Raw genomic sequence first — 13,272 nt, 5'->3', positions numbered from 1 at the left:
GCAGCTATAATATGCAAGAGCAACGGAGTCTGACCAACTCATTATCCTCTTTTTACCTATGTGCTATCGCAATAGGAACCATGTTCGAGATAATCAACAATAAGTGGTCGATGAATTATTGATATCGCGTATCCCCTAAGCCCTCAAAACTACCGTGCCTAGCCTCTGTGCGAACCTATCGACGATCAGTTGTCTGACAGGATCAGGATCATCCTTCGCCAGCAGTGAAAATCTTTAGCTGCTTGTCCAATGATCCCGCAGTGTCAACCATCCTACGCGCATCTTCAGTCGGAATCATACCATTTTTGTTGCCATGTACAACAAGGAAAGGCTTTTTCAAATGTGAGACCACGTCAGTGAGGGTTAAGTCCCTCACTCTAGTACTAATCTAAACACCAGTGCACTGTGTACCAGTTGATGACCTATCCTATCCAGTCATAGTACTGGTAATAATGATCAACAAACACCAATCCATACCTACCTGACTGCCCCTCTTCTGGCCAAGACACTTATTTCCGCACTATTTTAGCTAGGGCCTCTAGCCACTTCAGCCTAGTTCCCCCACAAGAGTGTCCTTAGAAAGGCCTACAAAGGTCTACTTCATGGGGACCTGTGCGCGAGGGATTAGCATTCGCCTTCTATCTTCTTATTAATTTTGATTCCAAAAGACCGCATGTCGATGGAGACACTGGAGCTGAAGAAGTGGGCACTTTCGGCGCAGCACCGCAATGCGCTAGAACAGTTGGACTATTGTCCTGCTAAGGCGGATCAAGCAAGGGATTGGCATCCTGGTAATGCGCCTGGGCAACACGGCTGCAGTTCAAAAAGGGGCCCAGTCCCGCGTGGGACCATGTGTTTTCTCCCAGTGCCGCGCAGTACGTCTTTGACTTCGGCCTTGCGCAATGGGCAATACCACCAGTATCGCCGCCGGGCGTGACTGTTTGATATCCGCCGTTGGGGGTAATGCCGCCCATGTCGCTTTTCAAGATCAGCTGTTGTACCAGGCTACCGCAGTCGAGCCATACAACTTGAATATCCCCGTCACTCCGGCGGCAATCACATACCCTCAATCAGCGGAGGAAATAGCTGCTGTGGTGAAATGCGCCTCTGAATATGGCTACAAGGTGCAGGCTCGCAGTGGAGGACACAGTTTCGGCAATTATGGTATGTATGACTGGTTACGGTGGTAGTTTGCAGCTTCTGACAGTCCACTAACTCGTACTCTGTTCTAGGACTTGGTGGAGAGGACGGTGCCATCGTGGTCGAAATGAAGCACTTCTCCCAATTCTCCATGGATGAGTCGACCTATATCGCGACCATCGGACCCGGAATCACACTAGGCGACCTCGACACCGAGCTGTACAATGCGGGCCATAGAGCAATGGCCCACGGTATCTGTCCGACCATTCGGACAGGCGGCCACCTGACGGTGGGCGGATTGGGCCCGACAGCGCGCCAGTGGGGTCTGGCGCTGGACCACGTCGAGGAAGTCGAGGTCGTGCTAGCAAACTCGAGTATTGTGCGTGCGTCGGATACTCAGAATCAGGATATCTTCTTCGCCATCAAAGGTGCTGCTGCCAGCTTTGGGATAGTCACCGAGTTCAAAGTGCGCACAGAACAGGCGCCCGGCTTGGCCGTCCAATATTCGTATACGTTCAATCTGGGGACTCCTGCCGAGAAGGCACAGCTCGTCAAAGACTGGCAGGCATTCATAGCTCAGGAAAACCTCACCTGGAAGTTCTACTCCAACATGAACATCTTTGACGGCCAGATCATTCTCGAAGGTCTCTACTTTGGCTCGAAAGCAGAGTACGACGCGCTGGGCCTGGAGGAAAGGTTTCCGCCCAGCGAGGCCAGCAACGTGCTTGTTCTGACGGACTGGCTGGGGATGGTTGGTCACGAACTGGAAGATATCATTTTAAGATTGGTCGGAAACACCCCGACCTGGTTTTATGCCAAGTCCCTAGGGTTTACGCCTCGCGCCCTGATTCCCGATTCCGCGATTGATGAGTTGTTCAATTACATCCACGAGAACAACCCCGGAACTGTGTCCTGGTTTGTCACACTCAGTCTGGAGGGTGGAGCTATCAATGCGGTGCCTGAAGATGCCACAGCATACGGCCACCGCGATGTGCTTTTCTGGATTCAAATCTTCGTAATCAACCCGCTTGGTCCAGTCTCGCAGACCACTTATGGTTTCGCAGACGGTATGTACGATGTTCTGGCTCAAGCAGTGCCTGAGAGCGCGGGTCATGCATATCTCGGATGTCCCGATCCCAGAATGCCCAACGCCCAGCAGGCGTACTGGCGTAGCAACCTTCCAAGATTGGAAGAGCTGAAAGGTGATTTGGATCCAGAAAACATCTTCCACAATCCACAGGGCGTTATGGTCGTCTCCTGAGATGGCACAGTTGGCATTTTCTGTATAGTGTTATATGCTTCATTCACCCGGTGTGGGCGCCAGTTGACGGTCCTCTGCTTGCTTGGATATCTACTTTGTGAATAGTAGCTATACTGCTACCATCCAACCAGGCAAAAGACGTACTATGATTTGACCATAGAGTCAAAGCTTGCCCGGCTTACATATATATATCTGCTCTGGCCTAACAACTATCGCCCTCTTTCATAGGGCCCGTCCTCGGCCATATCCTTGCCACTACGTCTTGGGTAGTCACTTATCTTTCTAGTTTATGAATATAAATACTTTGCTAAGTTTAATAACTCAGGTAGTTTTGTACTTATAAGCCTGAGATATATTAGCTAGGTTATTAGACCTGGCATTCCACTTTACTATACAAACTCCATCATATAAGACATCATCTGAGCGTTGATCACCACATCACAAGTTTGTGCAAGGCACAGCCTTCAGCAGGACCATAGGACCTCTCCAATAATATCACTGATACCTTTTTAATCTCACTCATCACCATCATCTTCAATATCCTCAATATTCTCCGTCTTGCCAATGTCCAGCAGCATCGGACCGCTGCTCCCGACGCGCCGACCATCGGGCCGACACGTGATCTGGGCGAGCGAAGGTGCGGAGAATGCAGTACGAATGATGGGGAGAACCAGTCAGAGAACCAGTGATGTGTTGCCGTTATCAGTGATGGTCTCTTTCGGCCTTTAAAGTCGGAGATTGAACGAGCGTAGTGTTACCCAGAATCTAGAGTGGCATGTTATAAATCGGTGATACCCCTCATTCACTTAGTTAGCAATCCATATTTCCCCCCTCCATCCTCTCGAAGCTCTTACATCATCTCCGCACTCATACACAAACACGATGGAGGAAGAATCAGGGAAGATCACTATTTCCATCGACCGTGGTGGTACTTTCACCGATGTGCATGCCATCGTACCTGGTCGTCCAGATATCATTCTCAAGCTGCTCTCCGTCGATCCCGGTCACTATGAGGATGCCCCTACGGAAGGTGTCCGTCAGATCCTCGAGCTCGTAACTGGCGAGCCTCACCCTCGAGGACAGCCATTGAAGCTAGACCGCATCGGCAGCTTGCGGATGGGGACGACAGTTGCTACAAATGCCTTGCTCGAAAGGAAAGGTGCGCGATCCGTGCTCTTCACAACAAAAGGCTTCCGAGATCTCTTGAAGATTGGCGATCAATCGCGTCCAAACATTTTTGACTTGACAATGGCCAGACCTGGCGTCTTGCCAGAAGGCGTGGTGGAGGTGAATGAGCGTGTCGTGCCCTGCCATCCGTCTGCTGACAAGGACTGCTTCCCCGGCGCCCGCATTGTCGAGGGTGTGACCGGCGAGAAGTTCCGTGTGGTCCAGGAGCTGGATCTCGATGCCGTTCGAGTGGAGCTTCAGAGACTGAAGGAGCAAGGGTATCAGTCATTGTCCGTGGCGCTTGTTCATTCATACGCATATCCAGAGCACGAGCGCCTGATCGGCGAGCTGGCTGAGAGCATGGGCTTCTCCGTCACACTGTCTTCCAAGTTACAACCCATGATCAAGGTCGTGCCTCGAGGGATGTCGGCTGCAGCCGATGCGTACCTCACCCCAGTCATCAAAACATATATTGATTCCATCTCGGCCGCCTTCGAAGGGGGTCTGGAACAGCAGCGAGAATGTCGGTTCGAATTTATGCAATCCGACGGTGGCCTGGTTGACTTTCGCCGATTCAGCGGGCTGAAGGCGATTCTGTCTGGTCCGGCTGCTGGTGTGGTCGGTTTCGCGGCCACCAGCTATGATCCCACGGAGAAGATTCCCGTCATTGGTTTCGACATGGGCGGCACATCCACCGACGTTTCGCGCTTTGCCGGCCATCTGGAGCATGTGTTCGGGTCCAAGGTTGCGGGCGTTCTCATTCAATCCCCTCAACTCGACATCAACACCGTGGCAGCCGGTGGAGGCTCCATCCTCACCTGGCGGAACGGTCTGTTCTACGTCGGTCCCGAATCTGCGTCGGCCCACCCCGGTCCGGCTTGTTATCGCAAGGGTGGTCCTTTGACTGTGACGGACGCCAATCTGTTCCTTGGTCGCCTGCTGCCGGAATACTTCCCACACATCTTCGGTCCCAACGAGGACCAGCCACTGGACCTGGAAGCCACTACGAAGCTATTCAACGAACTCACGGGCAAGATCAACACCGAAAGGAGAGAAAAGGGCCAGCCAGAGTACACGGCGGAAGAAATCGCCTTGGGTTTCTTGAAGGTGGCGGATGAGTCCATGGCTCGCCCTATTCGCAATCTGACCGAGGCTCGCGGATATGAAACGGCGTCCCATCATCTGGCTTGCTTTGGTGGTGCTGGTGGCCAGCACGCCTGCTCCGTTGCCGCCTCCCTTGGAATCTCCCGCATCATCATCCACAAATACTCCTCCGTCCTGTCCGCTTACGGTCTGGCCTTGGCTGAAGTCGTCAAGGAGTCTCAGGAGCCGGTCTCTGCTGACTACCACGCCTCGCAGTCGACGCTGCAGAAGCGATTTGACGCCATGACCGAAGCTGCCACCGAGGAAATGGTGACACAAGGCTTCCGTGCCGAGCAGGTCCATCACGAACTGTACATTAACATGCGATATGAAGGGTCGGATACCAGCCTGATGATCTTGAAGCCAGAGGAGGACTCTGGTTTCCTCGACCAATTCCGAGAGCGTCATCGCCGAGAATTCGGCTTCAACTCAGAGCGACCAGTTCTCGTTGATGACATCCGCGTGCGTACGACCGCCTCTTCCAAAGTGCGGACGGAAAAGAGCCCACTCGTCCAGCTGAAGGAGGCGTCTTTGAAAGACGTCAGTGGCCCGCCTGATAATGTCACCAAGGCGTACTTTGATGGCCACTCTAGCCGCATCGACACCCCAGTTTATCTACTCGATAAGCTCGAGAAGAGCACTCGTGTACATGGACCTGCGATTATCATCGACAAGACACAAACCATTGTTGTCGTACCCAGCGCTGTTGCAAGCATTCTGGAGACGTGCGTCGTAATTGACCTCAAGGATACCAAGACCGATGCGTCTGCCGCCAACGATGAGTCGTCCAGCATTGATCCCATCCGACTGAGCATCTTCGGTCATCGTTTCATGTCCATTGCCGAGCAGATGGGCCGGACGCTCCAGAAGACCTCGGTATCGACCAACATCAAGGAGCGCCTGGACTTTTCCTGCGCGTTGTTCTCTCCTGATGGAGGGCTGGTCGCCAATGCGCCTCATGTTCCTGTTCACCTCGGCTCGATGCAATTTGCTGTCCGGTATCAACACCAGAAGTGGTTGGGAAATCTGAAAGACGGCGACGTCCTTGTCGCTAACCACCCTAGTTGTGGTGGAACTCACTTGCCAGACATCACGGTACGCTCTACTATTCCATCCGTTGTTTGATGTACTGACATCCCAGGTTATTACCCCCGTCTTTGACCACCCCGGTGGCACTGAGATCATGTTCTACGTGGCGTCTCGCGGCCATCACGCGGACATTGGAGGAATCCTTCCTGGATCGATGCCTCCCAAATCCACCGAGCTGTGGCAAGAAGGAGCAGCTATCGAGGGCGACAAGATCGTCAGCAACGGCGTCTTCGACGAGAAACGCATCATGGAACTTCTGGTTGACGGACCCGCTCAGTACGAAGGATGCTCGGGCGCACGATGCGTCAGCGACAACATCTCGGATCTGAAAGCGCAGATTGCTGCCAACGCCCGCGGTATCTCCTTGATCCAGGCTCTTTTCGCCGAGTACGGCGTCGAGACCGTCCAGAAGTACATGTACGCCATCCAGCACACGGCCGAGAGGGCCGTCCGCGACCTCCTCAAGGGGCTCCACAAGAAGTTCGGCGGCCAACCCCTGGAAGCAGTCGACTACATGGACGACGGCACCCCGATCAAGCTGAAGGTCACCATCAACGACTCGGACGGCTCAGCCGTCTTCGACTTCGCCGGCACCGGCCCGGAGGTCTACGGCGGCTGGAACGCCCCGATCGCCATCACCCACTCGGCCATTATTTATTGCCTGCGCTGCATGATCAACGCCGACGTGCCGCTCAACCAAGGCTGTCTGGCCCCGATCGACATCCACGTCCCATCACCCAGCATCCTCTCCCCAACCAAGACCGCCGCCGTCGTCGGCGGCAACGTCGTCACCTCGCAGCGCATCACCGACGTCGTGCTCAAGGCGTTCCGCGCCTGCGCCGCCTCGCAGGGCTGCTGCAACAACCTCACATTCGGCACGAATGCGCGCACCGACCCGCACACCGGCGAGACGCTCCCGGGCTTCGGCTACTACGAGACCATCGCGGGAGGCAGCGGCGCGGGGCCAACCTGGGACGGCGAGTCCGGGGTACACGTGCACATGACCAACACGCGGATCACGGACCCGGAGATCCTGGAGAAGCGGTACCCGACGCTGCTGCGGCAGTTTAGCCTGCGTCCGGGATCGGGCGGCAAGGGTCTGCACCCCGGCGGGGACGGCGTGATTCGCGAGATTGAGTTCCTCGCGCCGATGCAGTGCTCTATCCTCTCGGAGCGACGGGTGCATCGGCCGTACGGGCTGGAGGGCGGCGAGGATGCGCAGCCGGGATTGAATCTGTGGGTTACCATGGACAAGGAGACGGGGGTGGAGCGCAAGGTGAATGTTGGCGGGAAGAATACCGTGTCTGTGGGCACCCATGACCGATTTGTAATTATGACTGCTGGTGGTGGTGGATGGGGTGCTGCATCTGCATGAGCATGAGCATTTATCACTTATAGTGCAGGTTCTGCTATAACGTTTATGACGAATATAAGGAATGTATGATTTCAAATCGAGGCTATTCGTCTATCTCATCCATCTATTCCGGACTATTTATACCAAATCCGGAAATCACTGAATTCATTGTCACATCTCCCAATTATCATCCTTTTCATTGATAGACCTCATGCTTAGACCAGCAGTAGTGAAGTATTGTGTTGATAGGATGTATTACTATGGCGCCACAACACTGAAGGATCATGAAGCAAAGTCAAAACACAATGTGATCAGGTGGATAAAAAAGAAAAGTACAAGGGCGGAAAGGAACATGCCCCTATATCAAAGGAGAACACTAGTTCAGTTTGGAAATAATGTGAACCTCGGAATTGTCGCTAAAGATTTCTTGCATGAGCCTAAACAAGCAGACTCTAGGGTGTGGTCAATTATTATGATGTATTCTTATCTGATTTGTATATTGTGACATGTAGTATATTGCTTACAATTGGTGGAAAATCAAGTGATCAACTGGAGGACTCGTCGGTGCCTGAGGCAGCACAAGGATCTAGTGTTACATAACACCAGTCATACAAATATTGATCTTCGTTGGATCTGTTTCACTTCCCTACCAGAGGAAGTAGAATATACACATAGATAGATAGTCTACTAGTCAGACATATTCGCCAAGTCACAGGCTGACAGTTGCCCTCTGTAAAGAATGCCGCTCCTTAAGGAATCAGCGATTTCATTCTTGTTTTACATAAGCAGAATCACATGCTCTGATTGCGATCGCTGCCTTAACCCCCGGAGATGGCCGAGCATTTGCCTGTGACCTGTCATGCAAAATGACACAAATCAGACCGAAGAATTCTCATTAATTAATGTGGATTTTGTTTCTGATAAAGCTGGGGTAAAAGGTAAAAAAATGAAAAAAGAAAAAGAGTGATTTCCACGATATCTGCTATACTTACTAGGTATAGGGTACTAGGCACACTATGCACCTTGTGGATGATGGGACAAATACTAATCCTTCTCTTCATGCTATAGCTAGATCCTCATGACCATGTTGTTTCTCATCTGCAACAGCAAACAAATGCAATGCTTTGATCTGATGGCTTGATCAGGCATCACCAGTCACATTTACCCCGCCGGACCTTCACAACAAACAACTGGAGAGCTTCCCCCTCCCTTGACTGGTCCTTTTGAGAACCAGGCAGCACTCTCTTTCTCTGTTTCTTCCTCTTCTTTCATCCGTCCTTCCCTTATATTCAAGTTCCGTTAGACGTCTTGCCCGCCATGGGGAAACTCCCCGCGGCCATCGTTATAGCCAGGTATGGTGGAAATTCATGAGCTTCTGATGTAGCAACCATCGGCTGACAGCCTGACCTCCAGGCATGGCGCTCGACTAGATGCGGCCGACAAAAACTGGCATCTCACCTCTCCGACTCCCTATGACCCTCCCCTCTCCTATGGCGGATGGCTCCAGTCCCGCGCGCTCGGAGCTCGAATCATAAACCTACTGCAATCGTTCGACGACCATCCCCCCGTCTCGTCCGTCGTACCATCAGACGAGCCGAAATTTCCTTCATCGCTCCCGAATCCCAAAAGGAAGCGCAGGTTCATTATCCATACTTCTCCGTATCTTCGTTGCGTGCAGACGGCCATCGCTGTCAGCTCGGGGATCAGCCAACACTATACGGACAGCGAGGTTGTTCACCCCGCAGTCGCTTCCAACTCCACTCAGGCCAATGGATATTCTATGGGATCAGCTGCAGACTCACACAGAGAGTCTATCTCGCTCACACCTACCCCTCCGATGTCTGCTCCCCAGGATCATCGGTGTCTTCTGCGCGTGGACGCATTTCTTGGGGAGTGGTTGAGCCCAGACTACTTTGACCAGATCACGCCTCCCCCCAAGTCGGAGAGGCTCGTCGCTGCTGCCAAAGCCGAATTACTTCGGCGCGGGGACGACGTCGTTTCCGAAGCGGACACAGCCTACAAGCCGACTACAGGCAACTTCCCTGGGGGCTGGGGTGGTTTCACAAACTCTGACACAACTCGCGTCGATGGAACCGTAAACAGTGTTGGCCCTTTCTCGGGTGTCACCCATACTCCGGGCCAACGCACCCGTGCAGGGAGCTACGACAGCCTCAACTCCGCCGAAACACCTCACGCTCGAAGAATCCTCGGCAAAATCAACACTGATCTTCCACCTATTCCAGACGGCGCATACATGCCTCCCACTCCAAGCTACGCCATCTCGCCCTCGGACCCGATTCCCATAGGATATGTTACGCACGCGCGCAACGCCTGTGTGAAGATTGACTACCAGTGGGACAGCATGCGGGAGCCCCAGAACTGGGGCAGTGGAGGGGAGTACGGGGAAGAGTGGAGTGCCATGCATTCGCGCTTCCGTGCTGGCTTTGAGCGAATGCTTTCCTGGTACCGCGACAACGATCAAGGTGCCGGGACTAGCCGACCGCGGCGACATTCTCAGCAGCCTGGAATTCACGGGGATCTACACCAGCCAGCTGATGAGGATGATGCGACCGACATCATTGTCATCGTCATTACTCACGGGGCGGGATGCAATGCCCTAGTTGGGGCGCTGACTGGAGAGCCTGTGCTGTTGGATTTCAAAACAGCGTCTCTTACCCTGTCCGTCCGCAAGGACAATGCGGACGAACAAGCCGAGGCAGACACTGCTCGGGAGCAATTTTTGTCTCCTGGAACACCAGACGAGGCTCCAGTCACGAAAAATTACAGCTTACGACTTGTGGCCTCGACTGATCATCTGCGTCCTCCCGTGAATCCAATCCCATCCACCTCCAGCTTGCCGTCACCTAACAGCGCGGTCATTTCCTCGATCTCCGCGTATCGTCATCGACCTGCGTCGCGTCCCTCGCTTTCTCAGGGACAATTCATGATTGGTCCGTCCCCCAATTCGGGTGTTGGATCACGTTCTTGGTCCCTTTTGCGCCCCTCTACAGCGCCAAAGGGCTCCACCGGCCTATGGGGCTCGGCCTCTGTTATACACGAATCCGCCGACGATATTTTACCCAACTTTGGCGACCGGAGATCAACTTCTTCTGATGCCGTCGGTCCAGGTCAGGCAAACGGTTCCGCGTCGAAGCCCGATGATTCAGCCGCGTTGTCCAACCTGCCTCAAAGAACCGTTTCCCAGCGTGGTCTCTGGGGTAGCACACCGGCATCTAAGGACCGGGAAGCGGCTACCAGAAGACGTTGGACAGTGACTGAAAGAAGGATATAGCCGGCTTTGCTCCGACTCTTATTTTTGGTTCTAATTTTCTTACTTTATCAGGATACCTTGGGCGATTGGTTTGTCACTATTTATGTGTTTATGTGTTGATTTGTAAAAGGCAAGGCGTTCAGGAATCTCGGTCTACAACTGCCCTGCGACTCTCGTCCTGGGCGATGACATCAATTATGTAATACTCCCCATTCACAATGCTGTACAAAACCGATGGCCATCACCACTTCCATCAATTGCCATAGTCTTTGCTCACTACAATATATTTGACTTCGATCCTCGTGTAGTACGTCATTTGTTTACTCTGCAGATCGCACTACGGAGTTTCCACTGACGAAACCCCGTTGATCGCGCGGATCTAGCTGCTGTAATTGGTGGTGGCAAGCTAGCTCCGGAGGTGCCTTGCAGCCGTGATGCCTCAGGCAGCATCTGCTGGTCCCCGTATCGCCTTTGAGCTCATTCAGCTGTCTGATCCTCCTCCGCTCTTTCTCTCCGCCTCTCTGCTTGACATTGCTATATCCTATAAATGATGACTCCAGTCGAACTAGATGGCCTTACCATCACACATTCCTCCAACAGAACAGGCGCGCCTGATTTGCGTCTGATTCACTACAACGATGTGTACCACGTGGAGTACACTTAACCCCTCACCCTCACCGACAGGCTATCTCGATGATGACTGACCATGTTCCAGAGCTGGTTCCGCTGAACCCGTTGGCGGCGTCTCCCGATTCCAATCTGTGATCAACTACTATCGCTCTCACCCGCGGTTTACCGGACTTCCCGACGTCCTGACCTTCTTCTCCGGCGATGCCTTTAACCCCAGTCTCGAGAGCACAGTCACCAAAGGGCGGCATATGGTACCGTTCCTGAACAAAGCAGGGACGGATGTAGCTTGCGTCGGGGTACGTGAATATGTTTCACAAGAAATTGATGGAGACCAGGAATTTCGATGTCGCTAACACGGCGGGTTGGACAGAATCACGATCTCGATTTCGGTGTCGCACAGTTTCGTCATCTGCGCAGCCAGTGCAGGTTTCCCTGGCTGCTTGCCAATGTTCTAGACCCGGCGCTGGGTCCGGACGTCTCGATCGCCAACTGCGAGAAGACGGCTATGCTGACATCGTCKAACGGGCTCAAGGTTGGCGTTATTGGGTTGGGAGAGCGAGAATGGTAGGTTATTGAACGATACCTATGCTGTCGGCAGATGAATTGACAATCCTAAGGCTAGGAACCATCAACTTCCTCCCTCCGGATCTGATCTATAAATCCGCCTCCAAAACCGCGTTAGAGCTCGCACCGAAACTGCGCCAACAGGGAGCGGATATTATCATCGCAGTCACCCACCAGCGAGAACCGAACGACTATAAACTGGCACAGAACCTTCCCCCTGGCACGATAGATCTCATCTTAGGAGGACATGATCATTTCTACGGACATGCGGTGATCAACAACACCCATATCTTGCGATCCGGCACCGACTTCAAACAGCTGAGCTATATCGAGGCGTGGCGCAAGACCGATGGTTCGGGATGGGACTTCGACATCGTCCGTCGCGATATAGTTCGAACGATTCCCGAAGATCCCGCCACCGTAGCCCTGGTAGGCCGGTTGACCTCGAGTCTCAAGGCGAAGCTGGAAAAGCCGGTTGGATACACTGTCCGTCCGCTCGACGGCCGTTTCTCCACGGTTCGTCAGAAAGAGTCCAACCTCGGCAACTTTGTCTGCGATCTCATGCGATTTTACTATGCCGCCGACTGCGCTATGATGGCCGGCGGGACGATCCGCGGCGACCAGATCTACCCACCCGGTGTGCTACGACTCAAGGATTTGCTAAACTGCTTTCCCTTCGAGGACCCGGTGGTCTTGCTCCGTGTCAAGGGCTCAGCGCTTATGGACGCTCTAGAAAACGGGGTGAGCCAGCTTCCCGCCCTCGAGGGACGTTTCCCACAGGTATCGAACATCTCCTTTAGCTACAACCCGTCTGCGCCCCCTGGCTCGCGCCTCAACTGGGCCAAGGTAGGCGGACAATCGATCGAGTTCGATCGGAGCTACGTTCTGGCCACGAGGGGCTACATGGCACGCGGAAAGGACGGATTCGCATCCCTCCTCGTGCAGTCTGCCGGAGGCGAGGTGGAAGAGATCGTCGACGAAGAGAACGGCGTGATGATCAGCACCATCCTTCGCCAGTACTTTCTCAGCCTCCGGATCCTGGGCAAGTGGCAGCGCTGGAGCAAGAGTTTATCACGGCATTGGGCAAAAGTCCACCAGAACCTTCACTGCGAGGGCTGGCTGAAACCCGCCTCCGCGCAACCATCCCCGGTCTCCGAGAAGGTGCCCAGCTGGCCTTTCCCGTCGCGACCGAACCTGAAACACACAAAGCACTATTACTACGGCCGATTCGCTGAAATCGAAGCAAATGCGGCTGCCAACGGCCGCGAGGACGAGGGCACGAGCATGGACTCGGACTCGGATTCGGACCCGGAGATCTTGACCTCCCCACAGCCGACCACGAACTACGTCACCCTGCCCGCCCGCTCCGCCGCCGAGGAAGAGCATCGGCTGCGGCTTGCGCGCCGGGCGGTCCGGAAATGGATGCGGGCCGCTGGGTTCGAGCCCACGACCCTCAACACGGCCGATGATACTCAGGAGTTCACGCCAGCGTGGACGCCTGGCATTGCGCCCAGACTTGAGGGGCGCATTGTTATCGAGAAATAGTGCCGACTGCGTAGTCGTTGGATACCTGAGTTGCAGTCGAATTGGTTTAGGTGTTTGTCTTCTTAGCTCGGTGAGCAATGATTGCTTATCTACGCACAATAGAGTACG

General features: G+C 53.8%; 4 protein-coding genes across 4 annotated transcripts; all 4 read left to right on the top strand.

The window, feature by feature from the left end:
* Positions 1 to 902: 902 nt before the first annotated feature.
* Positions 903 to 2,401, top strand: Aspvir_010126 (FAD-binding oxidoreductase; the record flags this gene model as incomplete). Its single annotated transcript, XM_043273259.1, has 2 exons — positions 903 to 1,164; positions 1,233 to 2,401. 2 exons carry the CDS (start codon positions 903 to 905, stop codon positions 2,399 to 2,401), a joined length of 1,431 nt encoding a protein of 476 aa, XP_043129194.1.
* Positions 2,402 to 3,283: 882 nt separating this feature from the next.
* Aspvir_010125 (5-oxoprolinase) lies at positions 3,284 to 7,175 on the top strand (the record flags this gene model as incomplete). The annotated part of the gene is made up of 2 exons (XM_043273258.1): positions 3,284 to 5,806; positions 5,853 to 7,175. 2 exons carry the CDS (start codon positions 3,284 to 3,286, stop codon positions 7,173 to 7,175), a joined length of 3,846 nt encoding a protein of 1,281 aa, XP_043129193.1.
* A 1,296-nt stretch (positions 7,176 to 8,471) lies between these two features.
* Positions 8,472 to 10,446, top strand: Aspvir_010124 (uncharacterized protein; the record flags this gene model as incomplete). The annotated part of the gene is made up of 2 exons (XM_043273257.1): positions 8,472 to 8,506; positions 8,568 to 10,446. 2 exons carry the CDS (start codon positions 8,472 to 8,474, stop codon positions 10,444 to 10,446), a joined length of 1,914 nt encoding a protein of 637 aa, XP_043129192.1.
* A 526-nt stretch (positions 10,447 to 10,972) lies between these two features.
* Positions 10,973 to 13,164, top strand: Aspvir_010123 (putative 5'-nucleotidase; the record flags this gene model as incomplete). Its single annotated transcript, XM_043273256.1, has 4 exons — positions 10,973 to 11,079; positions 11,141 to 11,351; positions 11,426 to 11,619; positions 11,673 to 13,164. 4 exons carry the CDS (start codon positions 10,973 to 10,975, stop codon positions 13,162 to 13,164), a joined length of 2,004 nt encoding a protein of 667 aa, XP_043129191.1.
* Between the last annotated feature and the right edge of the window lie 108 nt (positions 13,165 to 13,272).

Source organism: Aspergillus viridinutans (assembly GCF_018404265.1).
Source record: "Aspergillus viridinutans IFM 47045 DNA, scaffold_9, whole genome shotgun sequence".
In the NCBI taxonomy this organism is placed as follows: Eukaryota; Fungi; Ascomycota; class Eurotiomycetes; order Eurotiales; family Aspergillaceae; genus Aspergillus; species Aspergillus viridinutans.
Note: the sequence above shows the minus strand (reverse complement) of the source record. Positions and strands in the feature narration are given on the sequence as shown.